Source organism: Canis lupus, chromosome 18, assembly GCF_011100685.1.
Source record: "Canis lupus familiaris isolate Mischka breed German Shepherd chromosome 18, alternate assembly UU_Cfam_GSD_1.0, whole genome shotgun sequence".
NCBI lineage: Eukaryota > Metazoa > Chordata > Mammalia > Carnivora > Canidae > Canis > Canis lupus.
Window position 1 is genome coordinate 40525598 of NC_049239.1, and position 17987 is coordinate 40543584.

The 17987-nt window shown below is 35.9% G+C and overlaps 2 protein-coding genes across 2 annotated transcripts; both read right to left on the reverse strand.

Moving 5' to 3' along the window:
* Positions 1–6442: 6442 nt before the first annotated feature.
* OR5L1C (olfactory receptor family 5 subfamily L member 1C) lies at positions 6443–7379 on the reverse strand. Its single transcript, NM_001256459.1, is given in 2 exon segments — positions 6443–6919; positions 6921–7379. Coding segments are annotated over 2 exon segments (936 nt in total).
* A 9421-nt stretch (positions 7380–16800) lies between these two features.
* Positions 16801–17736, reverse strand: OR5L1 (olfactory receptor family 5 subfamily L member 1). The gene is given in 1 exon segment (NM_001388617.1): positions 16801–17736. A coding segment is annotated over 1 exon segment (936 nt).
* Between the last annotated feature and the right edge of the window lie 251 nt (positions 17737–17987).

The following is a 17987-nucleotide window of genomic DNA, read 5'->3' on the forward strand; positions in this document are numbered from 1 at the left end:
ATGTCAGCCTTACAGAACGAAATGTTAAGCTTTTGTGTCTTCTAAAATGGGAGGACAAAAATGGGCTAATATTAACTTCAGAAAATATAACATTGATATCAAATACTGTATTTATAAGATAGAACAGAAACACAGTTAGTTATCAAGTAATTCAAATTATTAAGTGTCTCAGTGGATCCCACAGATCAAAATTGACTTCAGTATCAGCATAAACAATAAAAAACTTAAATGATTCCAGTCTCTATCATAATACATTGAGATGATTAACTATGTTTGATTATTTGGTGGATTTTAAAATGTATTCAATGATACTTTTCAAAGCCATGGAGAAAAGAACCTCTGTTCTCTGAAAAACCTTAAAAGATCATCCAGCACAGTATCACCTACTAAGATGCTGTTAAACATATATTTTCGTTTTTCCACTGAGTCTCTCAGGAACATATATTGAAGCAAAGTTTTCTAATGTTCCATTTTTGGGGAGTGTGATCAAGTTTTTGAGGTCACAAAATCCTTTTAAATTTTGAATTATGAAGCAAGAAATTTAAAATATACCATGAAAATGAAAGTTTTACATACCAAATTAACAAAGTCATGTAATCAATTGTCTTTGTAATGATCTACAGTAATAAAGTCTCAATCTTGACAACACTAAAAGCTATATATTTTATGAGAGATTTCATTCTTAATAAGCTATTGTTAGGAATATTTAATTACATCAATAAAATTGTGAAAAAATTACATTGGAGTACTGTTTTTAATGTTGACAATGGAAAATTTTAATGATCAGATATAGAGCAATCGTTCAACTGCAGTATTTAGGACAAAATTATCATGCTGGTTGGTGATTAAAAAACAAACAGGATATCAAATAGTCTGCTTAGTGTACATATTTCGATGTAAATATAGATGTACATATAGAAATTGATAGATCTGTCTACCAATATTTTTTTTTATTTTGCTATAACTGAAATATTAATCCTTTAACCATAAGAGAGGTGCCTGAAAATTCTTGCAAGTTCTCTAATTAGTTGGCTAGGAAAAGTGCTTAATTAATGTACTGAATGCAGTGGGGTCTACCGCTGAAATCTTTCCTTAAAGAAAAGGCAAACAGGCATTGAGGGATTCTATTCTCTGCCCTCCTTTCTAGTCAGCAGGAATACATTCATGAGTTCTACACATATTTATACTGAAAAATGAGGGAAGAAGTTCAGGACTAGAAGAATAACTTGGTATTTTCTCCATATATTAAACTAACTTTAAAGAAGTGGGAATATATCACTTTCCTGAAGTCATGTTTTTTTCATTTTTTTACTTTTTTTGTCAGGAACATAAACAAACCCAAAACAAAAGCAAAACAAAATGAAATACCTGAGATATTTTTCTGAGTCCCAGTTAAACAGGAAAGTCAACGTGGTAAATTTTCTTCCTAAAGTTTTAGGCTGATAATAAGAACCTATTTCATGGCAACCCCAAAACAAATCCAAAAGAAGTCATCTCATTTTCTGAGCAGAGAGAGCTCACAGGTCCTGACTGTCCAAGACCATCTGGGAGGCACATAAATTCAAACCTCCACATTACTATGACAATGAAGGGAGCTCCTCCATCATCATAAATTCTTGATTTCATGACAGAAACTGGTCTGTTAGGAGGAAACAGAAAGAGAGAGAGAGAGAGAGAAGAGGGGTACCATTTGCTCATTCTGTATTCTTTCATACACACCCATGTTTGATGTGACAGGGAAAACTGTTATAAATTCACCATTAACTGTTTCTAAATGTTAAAACACAAAAGCATTTTAAACAGTAACTGCACACAAATAGAAGTCCTGTTAGAACATTCTCTAATTAGAAGAGACATGAGCTCCATACATTTTTAAAATAACTGTTGACATTTCTATTTTCAAGTAACCGGAGCCTAGTTCTAGCTAACAGACCTGAGTGACAGACGTTTTCTCCCTGGTGCTGAAGACGCTAAGACGTGTACATCAGACAGAGACTTCTATGTAGAGAATGAGCTCCTTAGGCCCCCAAACAATTACTAATCTCTATGGAATAACAAAATATATAAAAATGAAGCTGAGACTACATGTGATACAACACAACTAATAATTACTCTCTATGGCATAGCATCAGGAGATTTATTGTTTAAATTATCCCAACTTGGGAAACAACTGCTCAAAAGCAAACATGCCTCTTTCCAGACAGATTTCATGGTGCCATGTGATTACATCTCAATGTCATATGTGTGTGGGACACAGCTTATAAGGCCATTATGAAAGAATGTGACTATTGCTTGGGAATTCTTTCTTTCTTATAACTTGATAGAATCCCCTGGATTCCTGTAGGACACAGTGACCAATGCCACATCAGAATTCCTTTAAATACTATAAAAGTAGTGATCTAACTTGTCAGAAAACTATATGATAGTTCACGCTTATTGAGCCCTTGTTTTGTATTGTAACCTAGACTAAATATTATGCAAGTATTAAATCCTTTTAGTTTCATAGTAACGAGCCAGGCGAGAGTTCTGGGTTTCATGCCAATCTTACATAGGAGATGATGGAGACACAGACAGTTGCCACTTGGATAAATTCAAAATAAGTTGCGAGGAAAGGTCTGCCTCTCCCTCTCCCTTTACCCCTCTCCCTCACTCATGAGCACTCACTCTGTCTCAAATAAATAAATAAAATCTTTAAAATAAAAAAAAAAGAATATCCATTGCTCATCACCATTCATGGAAAAGACTATCCATCCCCAGGAGACTGCCTGGACAGGTTGTCAGAATCAATCAACCATAAATATCTTTACTTTTGGACTCTCAGTTCTATTATGCTGAAGTATATGCTCACCATATGTTAGTACCAATTACATTTTCTAATTTTCAGGTTCTCAGTAGGAGTCTTTTGTTATATATTTCTCAGCATTGTAATCTTTCTGGAATTTTCAAGAAAACTTTTTCTTAGTTTTAGTTTGGGATTTTATTTTGGTACTATGAAGAAATAAGATAATTTTGGCATATTGATGCTTTTTTTTATCATGAAGAATTCATTTATTCATCCTAATACTTCTAGTAGGGTGAGTGCATGCATGTCTGTGTATGTGTGTGTGTGTGTGTGTGTGTGTGTGTATGTGTGAGAGAATTGCCTAGGATTTTCTTTTTAAAGAATCATGGATAATGTGAATAAAACAATTGAATCATATCTTTATGACCAATAGGTGGACTGATTGATTTATTAATCTGTGTATCTATCTTTCTATGTATATTTACCAATCTATTAATCTCTCAATCTGTCTGTGAGCACTGAGAGTAGGCATCCTGCATAGATTAGTGTAATTTCCTCCATTTCTACCTTACTGGTAAGTTTTGACTTGAATGGGTGTTGATTGATGTCAGATAATTTTTCTGTACCTCTAAGGTGACCATGTGATTTTTGTTGCCTGTTTTTCTATGTAAGTGACATATTGCATTGTCTGTCCTATGTTCAACCAATCTTCATTTCTGGGATAAATTTGACTTAATCATTGTTCATAATTCTTTTATATGTTTTATTCCATTTATTTTATTTTGCTATTGGATAGAATATTTTGTTGAGAATTCTTGTATTTATATCCATGAGGAATATTGATTTGTGTTTTCTTTCCTACATTGTCTTTGTTTGGCTTTGGTGTCAGGGGAATACTGGCATACTCACAGGAACTGGAAAGAGCATCATGTATTCTATCTTCTAAATGAAGTAATTAATAATTGGTGATATTGCTTATATACTTACTTAGAAAAAGCAACTGCTGAAGTGATCTGTGTCTGGATATTGGTAGGGGGAGTGAGGGAATATCTTCATTACAAATTGAATTTATCATTACATATCCATTCAGATTTTCTGTTCCTTCGATTGTCAGGTTAGGTAAATTGATCATTTTCGAGTTTGTATCATCTAAGTTGACTAAATTGTTGGTACAAAATTGTTTATACTATTCATACACTCATTTTAATTTATTCAAGTTTGCTATCCTTAATGATTGTGCAAATTTTGTTTCTTGTTTCTTGTTTTCTTAGCAATTCTAGCTAAAATGTTGTCAATTATATTAGTGTTTTCACAGTACAAACTCATCCATCTCTTTTTTCATCTTCCTACTTAATTGGCTTGTGTTCTAGTCTGTAAAAAGCTTCCTTTGTTCTTCTACTTTTTTTTTTTTTTAGTTTCTTAATGTGGAATTGAAGCATCTAGTTTTAAGAGTTTTCCTCTTTTCTTATGTAGTTATTTAAAGACCTAAATTTATTTGCAAACATTAGGAAGCGTCTATTAAAATTTCATAGTTGATTTTCATTTTCATCATTGACACCAATCAGGAGCAATGTAACATTTCTGATACTTTTCTACAAGTGTTCCAAGTTGAGTTCAAATCAAGTAAGTGACAATGTTTAAAGGAAGGCAGTGTCATATATGTGATTATGTAAAATAATGTGGGATATAATATATATCAAAATTTCTGAAATGAAGTTCATTTTAATTTCTTAGTATAAATTTAAAATCACATCACCTTCCCAAATTGTTTCATTAAGCAATAAAGCATTATTGTGCAGTTTGTATTTTATCCTCAACAAAAACAGCTAGTATTTTTTCTCTTAATAATTTTCTGAACTAATTTGGTATTTATCCATAAATGGAGTACAGAACAAAAGATATATAAGTATATCAAGCAAAACTAAAGATAAAAAAAGATAAACATAAAAAAAGAAAAAAGATAAACATGATATCATAAAATTCGTGAAAATTAGGAACCCATATCTATTTGGCCGTCTTATAATAAATAGTACTAGTACTAGAAAAAATTAATCCTTCCTAACTCTCACAATAATTTAGGTTTGATTACTTGTTTAGATTATAATTAAAAAATGACTGTTAATTTATAAACACATTTAAGAGACATCTGGTTGGCCTAGTCAGTTAAGCTATATACTCTTGATATAGGCTCAGGTCATGATCTCAGAGTTCTAGGATTGAATCCCAAATCTGGCTCTGTTCTTACTACTGAGTCAACTTGAGATTCTCTCTTTCCCTCTCCCTTCTTAATAACCATCACCCATTTAATCCATCCCCCCCTCCAGCAACCCCCAATTTATTCTCTATAGTTAAGGGTCTGTTTTCTGGTTTGAATCTCCTTTTTTTCCCCCTATGTTCACCTGTTTTGTTTGTTAAAGCCACATATGAGTGAAATCATATGGTATTTTTCTTTCTCCGATGACTTATTTTGTTTAGCATAATCCTCTCTAGTCTCATTTGCATCATGGTAAATGGCAAGATTTCATCTTTTCTGATGGTTGAGTAATAGTCCATTATATGTGTATACCATATTTTCTTTGTCCATTATTCAGGTGAAGGACATTTGGGCTCCTTCCATAATTTGGCTTGAAAATGAAATATTCGTGTGTTCTACAAAAAGGTTGAAATTCCTCTTAGCAGTGACAGCATTTTTCCACAAAGAAGAGTTAGGATGAAGATTCAAAATAAATAAACAAGCAAAAAAATAAAGTGTGACAAGGGACCTAAGTCAGAGATGTAGATACCATGGAAATGGTTACTCACTGTGTCAAGTATATCTCTGTGTAGAGATTTTATATATATAAATATATCTATTTATTTATATTTATATTATATATATTTTTATTTATATGCATTATCTGTAATATATCCACACTCCTATATATGTGTGTATATATATGAAACAGACAGTAAATATGAAATATAAGACAGGGAGGAGGAGGGAAAGAGGAACAGTGAGGAAATAATTGTGTCCCAGAAATCATTCCAGTCTCTTTGCATATGACATGTAATTTAATTTTCTTAACATTCATGGGAACTCATCATTAGTACCATCTCCATATTTTCAAATGAGATCATATCTGAAGTTCCAAAATCACTGGACATTGCAACGGCAGCAAATATAATAACAAAAAGAAGAAATAGGCAATAAATCTTAAAAAAAGATACAAGCATATTATAGACCCATATGCATGTGGAAATCTCATTCTGTACATAAACTATTGGAGAAAGATGTGCACTTCATTGTAAACTAAGAAAAATTCAACTTTGGAAAAGACCAAAGTTCCATAATAGGTACTGAAAGAAAGTGTTATCCTCAAGTGTTCTTCATTAATTTCATGAAGGTTTTAGAGCAAACTAAAGGTGTCTGAAGAATGCATTACTCATATCCATTTAAGACACTAGATTGAAGGAAAGCAAAGAAGTAGGCTTCAAGTTTGAAATGTGGTCAGTCCTAACCTGGAAGCAAATTGAAGAGGCACAAAGGCAAGTGAATCAAAAAGGATCACTCAGAACCACCTACATCCTGGCTCTTCCCTCCACTCCAACATTACAACCCACCCATTCATGTGTCCACCAGCCTCCACTTTGGGACTCTGAGTCCTGCTAAGAAAAGATTTTCTAGGAAAACATTTTGGAGCTCACCACTTTTCTGAGAGCTCCTTTCACATCCTTATTCCTCAGACTATAGATGAGGGGGTTCAGCATGGGAATCACTATGGTGTAGAACACTGTGGCCACCTTGTCAGCATCCATACTGTTGCCCGAACCCGGCCGACAATAAATGAAAAGGATCGTTCCATGGAAGACAAGGATGGCTGTGAGGTGGGAGGCACAGGTGGAAAAGGCTTTGCGCCTTCCCTCTGCAGAGCGCATCCTCAGGATGGTGATGAGAATCAGCAAATAGGAGGTAAGGATGATCAGGATGGTGGTGAGCTCGTTGAAGGTGGCCACGATGTACAGCAACAGTTCATTCATAGTGACATCAGAGCAAGCAAGAGATAAGAGAGGGGGTAGATCACAAAAGAAGTGGTTAATCACATTTGATCTATAGGATGGGATCTGAAGGGCTAAACACAAGTGGATCAGAGAACAGGCCTGTCCCACAGAGGTAGCAACAGGACACCAGCTCCATACAGAGATTCCGGGACATGGTGACCATGTACAGCAGTGGGTTGCAGATGGCCACGAAGCGGTCATAGGCCATCACAGCCAACAGGAAGACCTCAGTGATTGCGTAAGTACAAAATAAATAGAACTGCACCATGCAACCGAGGAAGGAGATGGCTTTGTCCCTGTTTAAGATATTGGGCAGCATCTTTGGCACGATGATCGTGGAGTAGCAAAAATCCACAAAGGACAAGTGGCTGAGGAAAAAGTACATGGGAGTGTGAAGCTGAGAGCTGACCTGAATCACTGCGATCATGCCCAGATTTCCCAAAACCGTGACTCCATAGATGAGAAGAAACAGCAGGAAGAGGAAGACTCTCAGCTCTGGGGCATCTGCTAATCCAAGCAGAATGAACTCTGTTACACTGGTGCAGTTCTCTTCCCCCATTTCTGCCGTATGTCAGCCTTACAGAACGAAATGTTAAGCTTTTGTGTCTTCTAAAATGGGAGGACAAAATGGGCTAATATTAACTTCAGAAAAATATAAAATTGATATCAAATACTGTATTTATAAGATAGAACAGAAACACAGTTGTTAATTCAAAATGTTAAATGTCTCAGTGGATCCCACAGATCAAAATTGACTTCAGCATCAGTAGAAAAATTTAATGAACCAACTTTTACCTATCACAGAACATTGAAATGATTAAGTTGTTTGATAGAAGATAAAATAGATTCAGTGATATATTTCAAAACCCCACAGAAATTAGCTCTGTTCTCTGCAGAAACTTAATAAGCTCTATCCAGCCCAGTGACACCTACTGTGATTCTCTAAAACATTTTTTTTTTTTTATTGGAGCGTATCAGGAACAGAAGTTTGAAACAAAGCTTTCTAATAGTCCATTTTGGAAAAGTGTGACCAAGTTTTTGAGGTTTGTGGCTCACAAAAAACCTTTAAATTTTGAATTATGAAACAAGAGAGATAAAATGTACTTTGAGTGGCACCTGGGTGGCTCAGCAGTTGAGTCTCTGCCTTTGGTTCAGGGAGTGATCTCCAGTATGGGGATCGAGTCCCACATGGGGCTCCCTGCGAGGATCCTGCTTTTCCCTGTCTATGTCTCTGCCTCTCTCTGCGTGTCTCTCATGAATAAATAAAATCTTTGGGGGAAAAAAAAGGAAGAAAGAAAGAAACCCATAGTAAGAGGTTATATATATATATATATATATATATATATAAAATACTATATCTATATATAGATATAGTATACTTACTGTAATAAGAGGTTATATTTATATATATATATAAATATATATAAATGAATTACACTTTGAAAGTGAGAGTTTTACCTATCAAATTAAGTGGTTTAATCAATTACCACAGTAATGATCTATGCTAACATAGACTCAAAGAGATAGAACTCTTGAGGGGTGCCTGTGTGACTCAGTCAGTTGTGTGTCTGCCTTTGACTTGGGTCATGATACTGGAGTCCAGGGATCAAGCCCTGCATTGGGCTCCCTGCTGGGCAGGGAGTCTGCTTCTCCGTTTCCTTCTGCCTACTGCTCCCCCTGCTTGTGCTCTTTCTATCTCTCATGCTCACTCTCTCTCAAATAAATAAATAAAATCTTAAGAAAAAAGGTAAGATTCTTGGGATCCCTGGGTGGCTTGGCAGCTAAAGCTCCTGCCTTCAGCTCAGGGCGTGATCCTGGAGTCCTGGGATCGAGTCCCACATCAGGCTCCCTGCATTGGAGCCTGCTTCTCCCTCTGCCTATGTCTCTGCTTTTCTCTGTGTGTCTCTCATAAATAAATAAATAAAATCTTAAAAAAAAAGAAAAAAGATAAGATTCTTAAATACATTTTTTTTCTGGAATGTAATATGGAAATATACATCCAAAGTCTTAACCCTGACAACAATAAAAGCTATATGGTATTTCTTATGAGTGATTTTATTCTTAATAAGCTCTTGTAAAAAATACTTAGGTTTATTGAAAAAATCATGAATAACTATGTTCAAAACTATATTGCAGTCCTGTTTATAATATTAACAATGAAAAAGTTAATTCTGAGAAATAGAGTAATTGTTAAACTGTGATCCACCATATCTAAGACATAAAATTATGATGCTACTTAAAATTACATTTTTGGGGCACCTTGGTGGCTCAGTCAGTTAAGCGTCTGCCTTCGGCTCAGATCTTAATCTCAGGTCCTGGAATTGAGCCCAGCATCTGGCTTCCTGCTCGGTGGGGAGCCTGCTTCTCCCTCTCCCTTTGCTGCTCCTTCTTATGCTTGTTTTCTTTCTCTCTCTCTCTCTCTCTCTGTCTCTCTCTGTCAAATAAATAAATAAAATCTCCAAGAAAATAATAAAAAAATAATAAGATTACATCTTGGAGGTGGTATTTGAAAAAAAAAAAAGAACGAACACCAAATAGTACACTTGCTGCATATACGTAGATGTAAATAAAGGTTCCACCCAGAGGTATGAATTCATATGATAGAGTTCTATCTATAATTTACCCACATTAAAAAAGAGGTAAGTGAAAACTCTCCCGGATTCTGTATTGGTTGGGAGAAAGAGTTACACTGTATATCCTATACAAGGGGAATTGAGACTCCGCAAGATCTTTCCTTAAAGAAAAGGCAAACTAACATTGAGGGATTTTATTCTCTGCCCTCCCTTCTAGTCAGCAGGAATATACTCATGACTTCTACACATATGTGTAATGAAAACTGAGGGAAGACGCTCAGGACTAGAAGAATAACTTGGTATTTTCTCCATATATTAAACTAACTTTAAAGAAGTGGGAATATATCACTTTCCTGAAGTCATTTTTTTTCATCACCCAACCAACTACAGAAACAAAACAAAATAAAATATTTGAGTTATTTGATTGCTTCTCAGTCAACAAGAAAATCAACATGGTAAATTTTCTTCCTAAAGTTCTAGGCTGATAATGAGAACCTATTTCATGGCAACCCCAAAACAAATCCAAAAGAAGTCATCTCATTTTCTGAGCAGAGAGAGCTCACAGGTCCTGACTGTCCAAGACCATCTGGCAGGCACATAAATTCAAACCTCCATATTACTATGACAATGAAGGGAGCTCCTCCATCATCATAAATTCTTGATTTCATGACAGAAACTGGTCTGTTAGGAGGAAACAGAAAGAGAGAGAGAGAGAGAGAGAGAGAGAGAGAGAAGAGGGGTACCATTTGCTCATTCTGTATTCTTTCATACACACCCATGTTTGATGTGACAGGGAAAACTGTTCTAAATTCACCATTAACTGTTTCTAAATGTTAAAACACAAAAGCATTTTAAACAGTAACTGCACACAAATAGAAGTCCTGTTAGAACATTCTCTAATTAGAAGAGACATGAGTTCCATACATTTTTAAAATAATTGTTGACATTTCTATTTTCAAGTAACCGGAGCCTAGTTCTAGCTAACAGACCTGAGTGACAGACGTTTTCTCCCTGGTGCTGAAGACGTTAAGACGTGTATATCAGACAGAGACTTCTATGTAGGGAATGAGCTCCTTAGGCCCCCAAACAATTACTAATCTCTATGGAATAACAAAATATATAAAAATGAAGCTGAGACTACATGTGATACAACACAACTAATAATTACTCTCTATGGCATAGCATCAGGAGATTTATTGTTTAAATTATCCCAACTTGGGAAACAACTGCTCAAAAGCAAACATGCCTCTTTCCAGACAGATTTCATGGTGCCATGAGATTACATCTCAATGTCATATGTGTGTGGGACACAGCTTATAAGGCCATTATGAAAAAATGTGACTATTTCTTGGGAATTCTTTCTTTCTTATAACTTGATAGAATCCCCTGGATTCCTGTAGGACACAGTGACCAATGCCACATCAGAATTCCTTTAAATACCATAAAAGTAGTGATCTAACTTGTCAGAAAACTATATGATAGTTCACGCTTATTGAGCCCTTGTTTTGTATTGTAATCTAGACTAAATACTATGCAAGTATTAAATCCTTTTAGTTTCATAGTAACGAGCCAGGAGAGAGTTCTGGGTTTCATGCCAATCTTACATAGGAGATGATGGAGACACAGACAGTTGGCACTTGGATAAATTCAAAATAAATTGCCAACAAAGCAATTGTGGTTTTTCCACTCCTATGAATGTACAGAAGAAAAAACAAAGCCAGGGAGGCTTCTGAGGTTTCATTTTTCCTAGTGCATGTCCAATGCTAGAAGCCATCAAATGAGACTGCATCAATTATCTGTTCTAGGTGTGTTCTTCTGACTTTATAATATCAATCCAGGCCACAGGATTCCATTTGTTTTTGTGTATCACTGGCTGTACACATAAAATTTAAAAAGTATATATGGTCAGAAAGTAATTTCAAGTAAATTAATTTGTATACTCTATAATATGTTCCTAAAATTGCTGTGCCAAGGACTGCACCCAAGGCTGAGGAGATACTCCCTTTGGATCTCTATTCCCAAATCACCTTTCACAATTAACAAAAGAGAAAAAAAATTCTCATCAACTACCTTTTTTGAAGTTGCCCACTAAGTGGGAATCTGTAGGCCAAAACAAAGAGATAATGTGAATATTGGTGTTCTTAAGGTCATCATTCAGGGCACTGGCAAATCAATCAGGCATCTCTCCCTTTTTCCATCTTATACAATTTTTGTTTCAGATTATATCTTCTATAAATGTCAAATCAAATATCTGGCCTATTTAAAAAAATTATTTGCTTTTCTATTCTCTATTTGTAAGTGTTCTTTATGTGTCACGGGCACAAAACCTTCATCAGATATATAACTTGCACTTTTTGCTCCCAAATTTAAGTCTCAGATCTGTTTTGAGTTGATGTCTGTATATGATGTGAGGTAAGATTGAAATTTATCCATTTACTCATCAGCATTTATTGAAAAGACAGACCCAGGAGACTTCCTGGGCAGACTGTCAGAGTCAATCAACCATAAATATCTTTACTTTTGGACTCTCAATTCTATTATGCAAAAATAATATGCTCACCATATATTAGTACCAATTACAACATTTTCTAATTTTCAGGTTCTCAGTAGGAGTCTTTTGTTATATATTTTTCAGCGTTGCCATCTTTCTGGTGTTTTCAGGAACTTATTTTCTTAGTTTTACTTTGGGATTTTGTTTTGGTACTATGAAAAAATAAGATAATTTTGGCATTGGATGCTGTATTTTTTCATCATGATGAATTCATTTATTCGTCCTAATAGTTCTAGTAGGGTGAGTGTATGCATGTGTGTGTGTGTATGTGTGAATTGCTTAGGATTTTCTTCTTAACATATCATGGATAATGTGAATAAAATCAGTTTACTTCAAATCTGGATGACTGGTGGACCTATTGATTTATTAACCTATGTATCTATCTTTCTATGTATATTTACCAATCTATTAATCTCCCAATCTGTTTGTGAGCACTTAGTGTAGGCATCTTGCATAAATTAGTGGAATTTCCTCTGTTTCTACCCTTTTACTTTACCCTCCACAAAAACAGCTAATTTTTTCTTTCTATATATAATTTACTGCACTAATTTGGGCTTTATCCATAAACAGAGTACAGAACAAAAGATATATGAGTAATTCAAGCAAAATTAATGATAGAAGAAAGATAAATATAATTGGTAAAATTTTTGAAATGTAAGGACCTGTGTCTACAAGGCCATCTTATAATAAATATTACTAGTACTAGAGAAAAATTAATCCTTCCTAATAGATACAATAATCGAAGTTTGATTACTTATTTGTTTAGATTATAGTTTTAAATGACAGTTAATTTAAAATGACAATTAAGAAAAGCAAATGACTCTTGAGATTTTTTTTTTACATTTTTGTTTATTTGAGAGAAAGAGAGAGCACCAGCTAGGAGAAGGGCAGAGGGAGAGGTAAAGGCAGATTCACCTGCCCTGAGTAGAGACCTCAATGCAGGGTTCTATCCCAGGGTTGTGAGATCATGACCTGAGCCAGATGCAGATGCTTAACCCAGTGAGCCACCCCAGCGCCCCTGAATGGCTCTCAGTATTTACAAGAAATATATTCAATTATTTTATGAAGACTGCCTAAGGAGTTCTGATGAAGAGAATTGGACATGAATTTGGTCAATTGGCCCTATAATTTAATAATATATCTATGCTGATTGATAGGTGATGAAAAGGAAGGATAAAACATAGGACATGAATATATTTTCTTTGCTTTTGTTCTAAATATTCTGAGAAACAAGCTAATATTTCTAAAATTCTTGTAAATATTTGTATCCTGTGCACTTGCATTCCTTCTGAATTAGTAATTTTATTTTGTGCAAACTTCTAATCCTTCAAGCACCTAACATGATATCTTGTGTGCTTATAGCATAAAATAGTAGCTCAAAATTATTGTTGAATCATTGACTTAACTATATATGCTCACCACTTGAATATTGTTCATGTTCTTTACTTCTGAATAAAATTTGTGTTTTTCTTTTGTTTCTCCTAAAAACTTGCCCACTCTTCAGGATCAAGCAAAAGAGGCATGCAATTATGAGACAATCTCTCTGATATCCACAAATGAGTTTGAGGTGTCTCCTTACCAAACCTATTATGATATTTACTAACAACACTGGCTTGTGAGTTTCTTGAACCTGAGACTATGTATATCTTTCCTTGTCATCTATTTCATTAAATTTAAAATACAAAGGTGCTTATTTAACACCTACAACCTATCCATTAGCAAGGAAGAAAAGAGAATAGAACTAGAATTTCTTGCACACATATAAGCCAGATATGTTGTCTACCTTTATTTTGTTCCACATACCACTTTATGAACTACATCACATACCACTTTTGTAGATAAAGATGGACTCCAATAAATCAACTGGTCTAGCTTATATTATCAGAGCCAGGTATAATTTCTCTGACCTGAAATTCATATTTTTTCCATTGTAAATGTTTTGTCTTTTTTTATTTGAAGTGATTTTTATTTTTAAATGAGCTTGGGGTGCCTGGGTGACTTAGTCAGTTGAGCATCTGACTTTAACTCAGGTTATGGCTTCAGGGTCATGGGATTGAGCACCTGCTCCTAGCTCAATGGGAATTCTTGTCCCTCTATCCACCCCTTTCTCATGCTTGTGTGCATGTGTGTGCTCTCTTTCTCTCTCAAATGAATAAAAATCTTTAAAAAATGAGATTGATATGCAGGTCATTCAAAATCACAGAAAGATGTTCTATAATAACAGAAATAAATATTTACCAGTGCATGCATTCAATATGAAAAAAGAAAAGTGTTTATTATTTCCCCCCCTTTTTTTTTCTTTTTCCTTTTTTTCCCTTTTCTTTGTTTTTGACTTTCTTATTTATCAGGCTGAGATGAGAAGATTCAACATGAGTGTCACCACTGGGTATAGCAGAGATACTACTTTGTGTGCTTGGAGTTTTGGGAGTTATGGCACACAGTAGGAAAAGAGAATGGTGCTGTGCAAAATTGTGAGGGCAGTCAGGTGTGAAGCTGACAGGTCAAGATGATTCTGTGCATCTACCTGCTGAATGCATCTGTAGGCTGGTGGCAATGTAAAACACATAAGACAGATTGAAGAGGACTGTTCTCATCTCTTCATAAGTTGTGGCAGTAAAAAGAAGCAACTGGCTCAGAGCAAGAAAAATACATTAGTGAAGAGATCTAACAGAAGAAGTGATTGATTGTGTTGAAACACAAAAAGATCTTTTCAAAGTAGAACATGTGAGGATCAAAAAATATGTTTGTTACTCCCCATGCACATGATACAACCACTAGCATGGCACAGAGTTTCTGGGACACAGCAACTGGTGTAGTGGAAAGGGTTGGGAATGGCCACGAAGCTGTCAAACACCAACAGAGTAGATAGAATGAATGCAATAACTACAAAGATGATTGAAAAAGAGGTGCATTATGCACCCTGAAAATAAATTTCTTTAATTCTTTTTTCTTCAAGTTTTTATTTAAATTCCAATTAGTTAACATACAGTGTAATATTAATATCAGATGTAGAATTTAGTGAGTTATCATGTACATACAACACTCAGTGCTCATCACAAGTGCCCTCTTTGACACCCTTCACCCATTTATTTTTTTTATTATTTTTTTTAAGATTTTATTTATTTATTCATAAGAGACACACACAGAGAGAGGCAGAGACACAGGTCGAGAGAGAAGCAGGCTCCATGCAGGAAGCCTGAAGTGGGACTGGATCCCAGGACTCCAGGATCATACCCTGGGCCAAAGGCTGGCGTTTAACCATTGAGCCACCCAGGCGTCCCCCCTTCACACATTTAAAGCATCGCCTGCCCACCTCCCCTCCAGCAAAGCTCAGTTTCTTTCCCTTTTTTTTTTTAAGATTTAATTTATTTAATTAAATACAGAGAGAGGCAGAGACACAGAGAGAGGGAGAAGCAGGCTCCACGCAGGGAGCCTGATGTGGGACTCGATTCCGGGTCTCCAGGATCACACCCCGGGCCACAGGGGTCGCTAAACGGCTGCACCACCCGGGTTGCCCTTTTTTTTTTTTTTAAAGATTTTATTTATTTAAAAGCTCAGTTTCTTCTCTGTAGTTAGGAACCTGTTTTCTGGTTTGCCTCTCTTTCCCCCCCATGATCATCTGCTTTGTTTCTTAAATTATATAAGTGAAATCATGTGATGATTATCTTTCCCTGACTGACTTATATCACTTTGCATAGTACAGTCTAGCTCCATTCACATCATTGCAAATGGCAAGATTCCATTATTTTTGATGGCTGAGTAATATTTATATATATATTAATATATATGTATATCTCCTATCTTTATAATATACATCAGTTGATGGACAACTGAGCTCCTTCCATAATTTAGCTCAAAAATTAAATATTTATGTGTTCTACAAATAGATTAGAATTCCACTTCTAGTGGCAGCATCTTATCCACAATGGAGAGTTAGAATGGAGACACAAATTAAAAAAACAAACAAAAAGTGGGATGAGTGACCTAAGTCAGAAATGCAGGTACTGATAGTACTGATTATTCAGTAATGGCAAGTTTATGTGTGTCTGGAGATTTTATATATATCCACACTCATATATACTGTCTGTCTCATAATTTCACTCATATATATGTGTATATATGAGTGTGTGTGAAGTTATGAGACAGGCAGTACATATGTATAGAAGTACAATATAAGAGAGGGAGGGGGAAGAGAAGGAGAACTAAATGTGTGCCAGGGATCATTCTAGGCTCTTTGCACATGACATGTACTTTAGTTTTCCTAACGTTCATGGGAAGTCATCATTAGTACTATCCCCATATTTTCACATGAGATCATATCTGAAGTTCCAAAATCACTGGACACTGCAACAACAACAGCAAAAATAATAACAAAAACCAGATATAGGCAATAAATCTTAAAAAAGATACAAGCATATCATAGACCCATATCCATGTGGAAATCTCATTCTGTACATAAACTGTTGAACAAAGATGTGTACTTCATTGAAAACTAAGAAAAATTCAACCTTGGAAAAGACCAAGGTTCCATAATAGGTACTGAAAGAAAGTGTTATCCTCAAGTGTTCTTCATTAATTTCATGAAGGTTTTAGAGCAAACTAAATGCGTCTGAAGAGTGCATTACTCATATCCATTTAAGACACTAGATTGAAGGAAAGCAAAGAAGTAGGCTTCAAGTTTGAAATGTGGTCAGTCCTAACCTGGAAGCAAATTGAAGAGGCACAAAGGCAAGATAATAAAAAAAGGATCACTCCTACATCCTGGCTCTTCCCTCCACTCCAACATTACAACCCACCCATTCACGTGTCCACCAGCCTCCACTTTGGGACTCTGAGTCCTGCTAAGAAAAGATTTTCTAGGAAAACATTTTGGAGCTCACCACTTTCCTGAGAGCTTCTTTCACATCCTTATTCCTCAGACTATAGATGAGGGGGTTCAGCATGGGAATCACTATGGTGTAGAACACTGTGGCCACCTTGTCAGCATCCATACTGTTGCCCGAACCTGGCCGACAATAAATGAAAAGGATTGTTCCATGGAAGACAAGGATGGCTGTGAGGTGGGAGGCACAGGTGGAAAAGGCTTTGCGCCTTCCCTCTGCAGAGCGCATCCTCAGGATGGTGATGAGAATCAGCAAATAGGAGGTAAGGATGATCAGGATGGTGGTGAGCTCGTTGAAGGTGGCCACGATGTACAGCAACAATTCATTCATAGTGACATCAGAGCAAGCAAGAGATAAGAGAGGGGGTAGATCACAAAAGAAGTGGTTAATCACATCTGATCTATAGGATGGGATCTGAAGGGCTAAACACAAGTGGATCAGAGAACAGGCCGTCCCACAGAGGTAGCAGCAGGACACCAGCTCCATACAGAGATTCCGGGACATGGTGACCATGTACAGCAGTGGGTTGCAGATGGCCACGAAGCGGTCATAGGCCATCACAGCTAACAGGAAGACCTCAGTTACCACACATGTACAAAATAAATAGAACTGCACCATGCAACCGAGGAAGGAGATGACTTTGTCCCTGTTTAAGATATTGGGCAGCATCTTTGGCACGATGATCGTGGAGTAGCAAAAATCCACAAAGGACAAGTGGCTGAGGAAAAAGTACATGGGAGTGTGAAGCTGAGAGCTGACCTGAATCACTGCGATCATGCCCAGATTTCCCAAAACCGTGACTCCATAGATGAGAAGAAACAGCAGGAAGAGGAAGACTCTCAGCTCTGGGGCATCTGCTAATCCAAGCAGAATGAATTCTGTCACACTGGTGCAGTTCTCCTCACCCATGTTTTCACTTTATTGAGGCTGGAGGAAAATATTAATAGTTACTCTCCATTATATGATCCCAAATTCATTTTTTGACTATCTTCTAAATAAAGATGTGATAATAGGTAAGGTAATTAATTTTTGTGCACGTGAAGAAACAGGACATTGCTTTTATAAAGTTTAGGAAATGTGCAGGCGTTGTAGCAAAGATGCATAAGGTCACAGTCTGAGAGATCACACAAAAACATTCATATCCATTACATCTTATATGA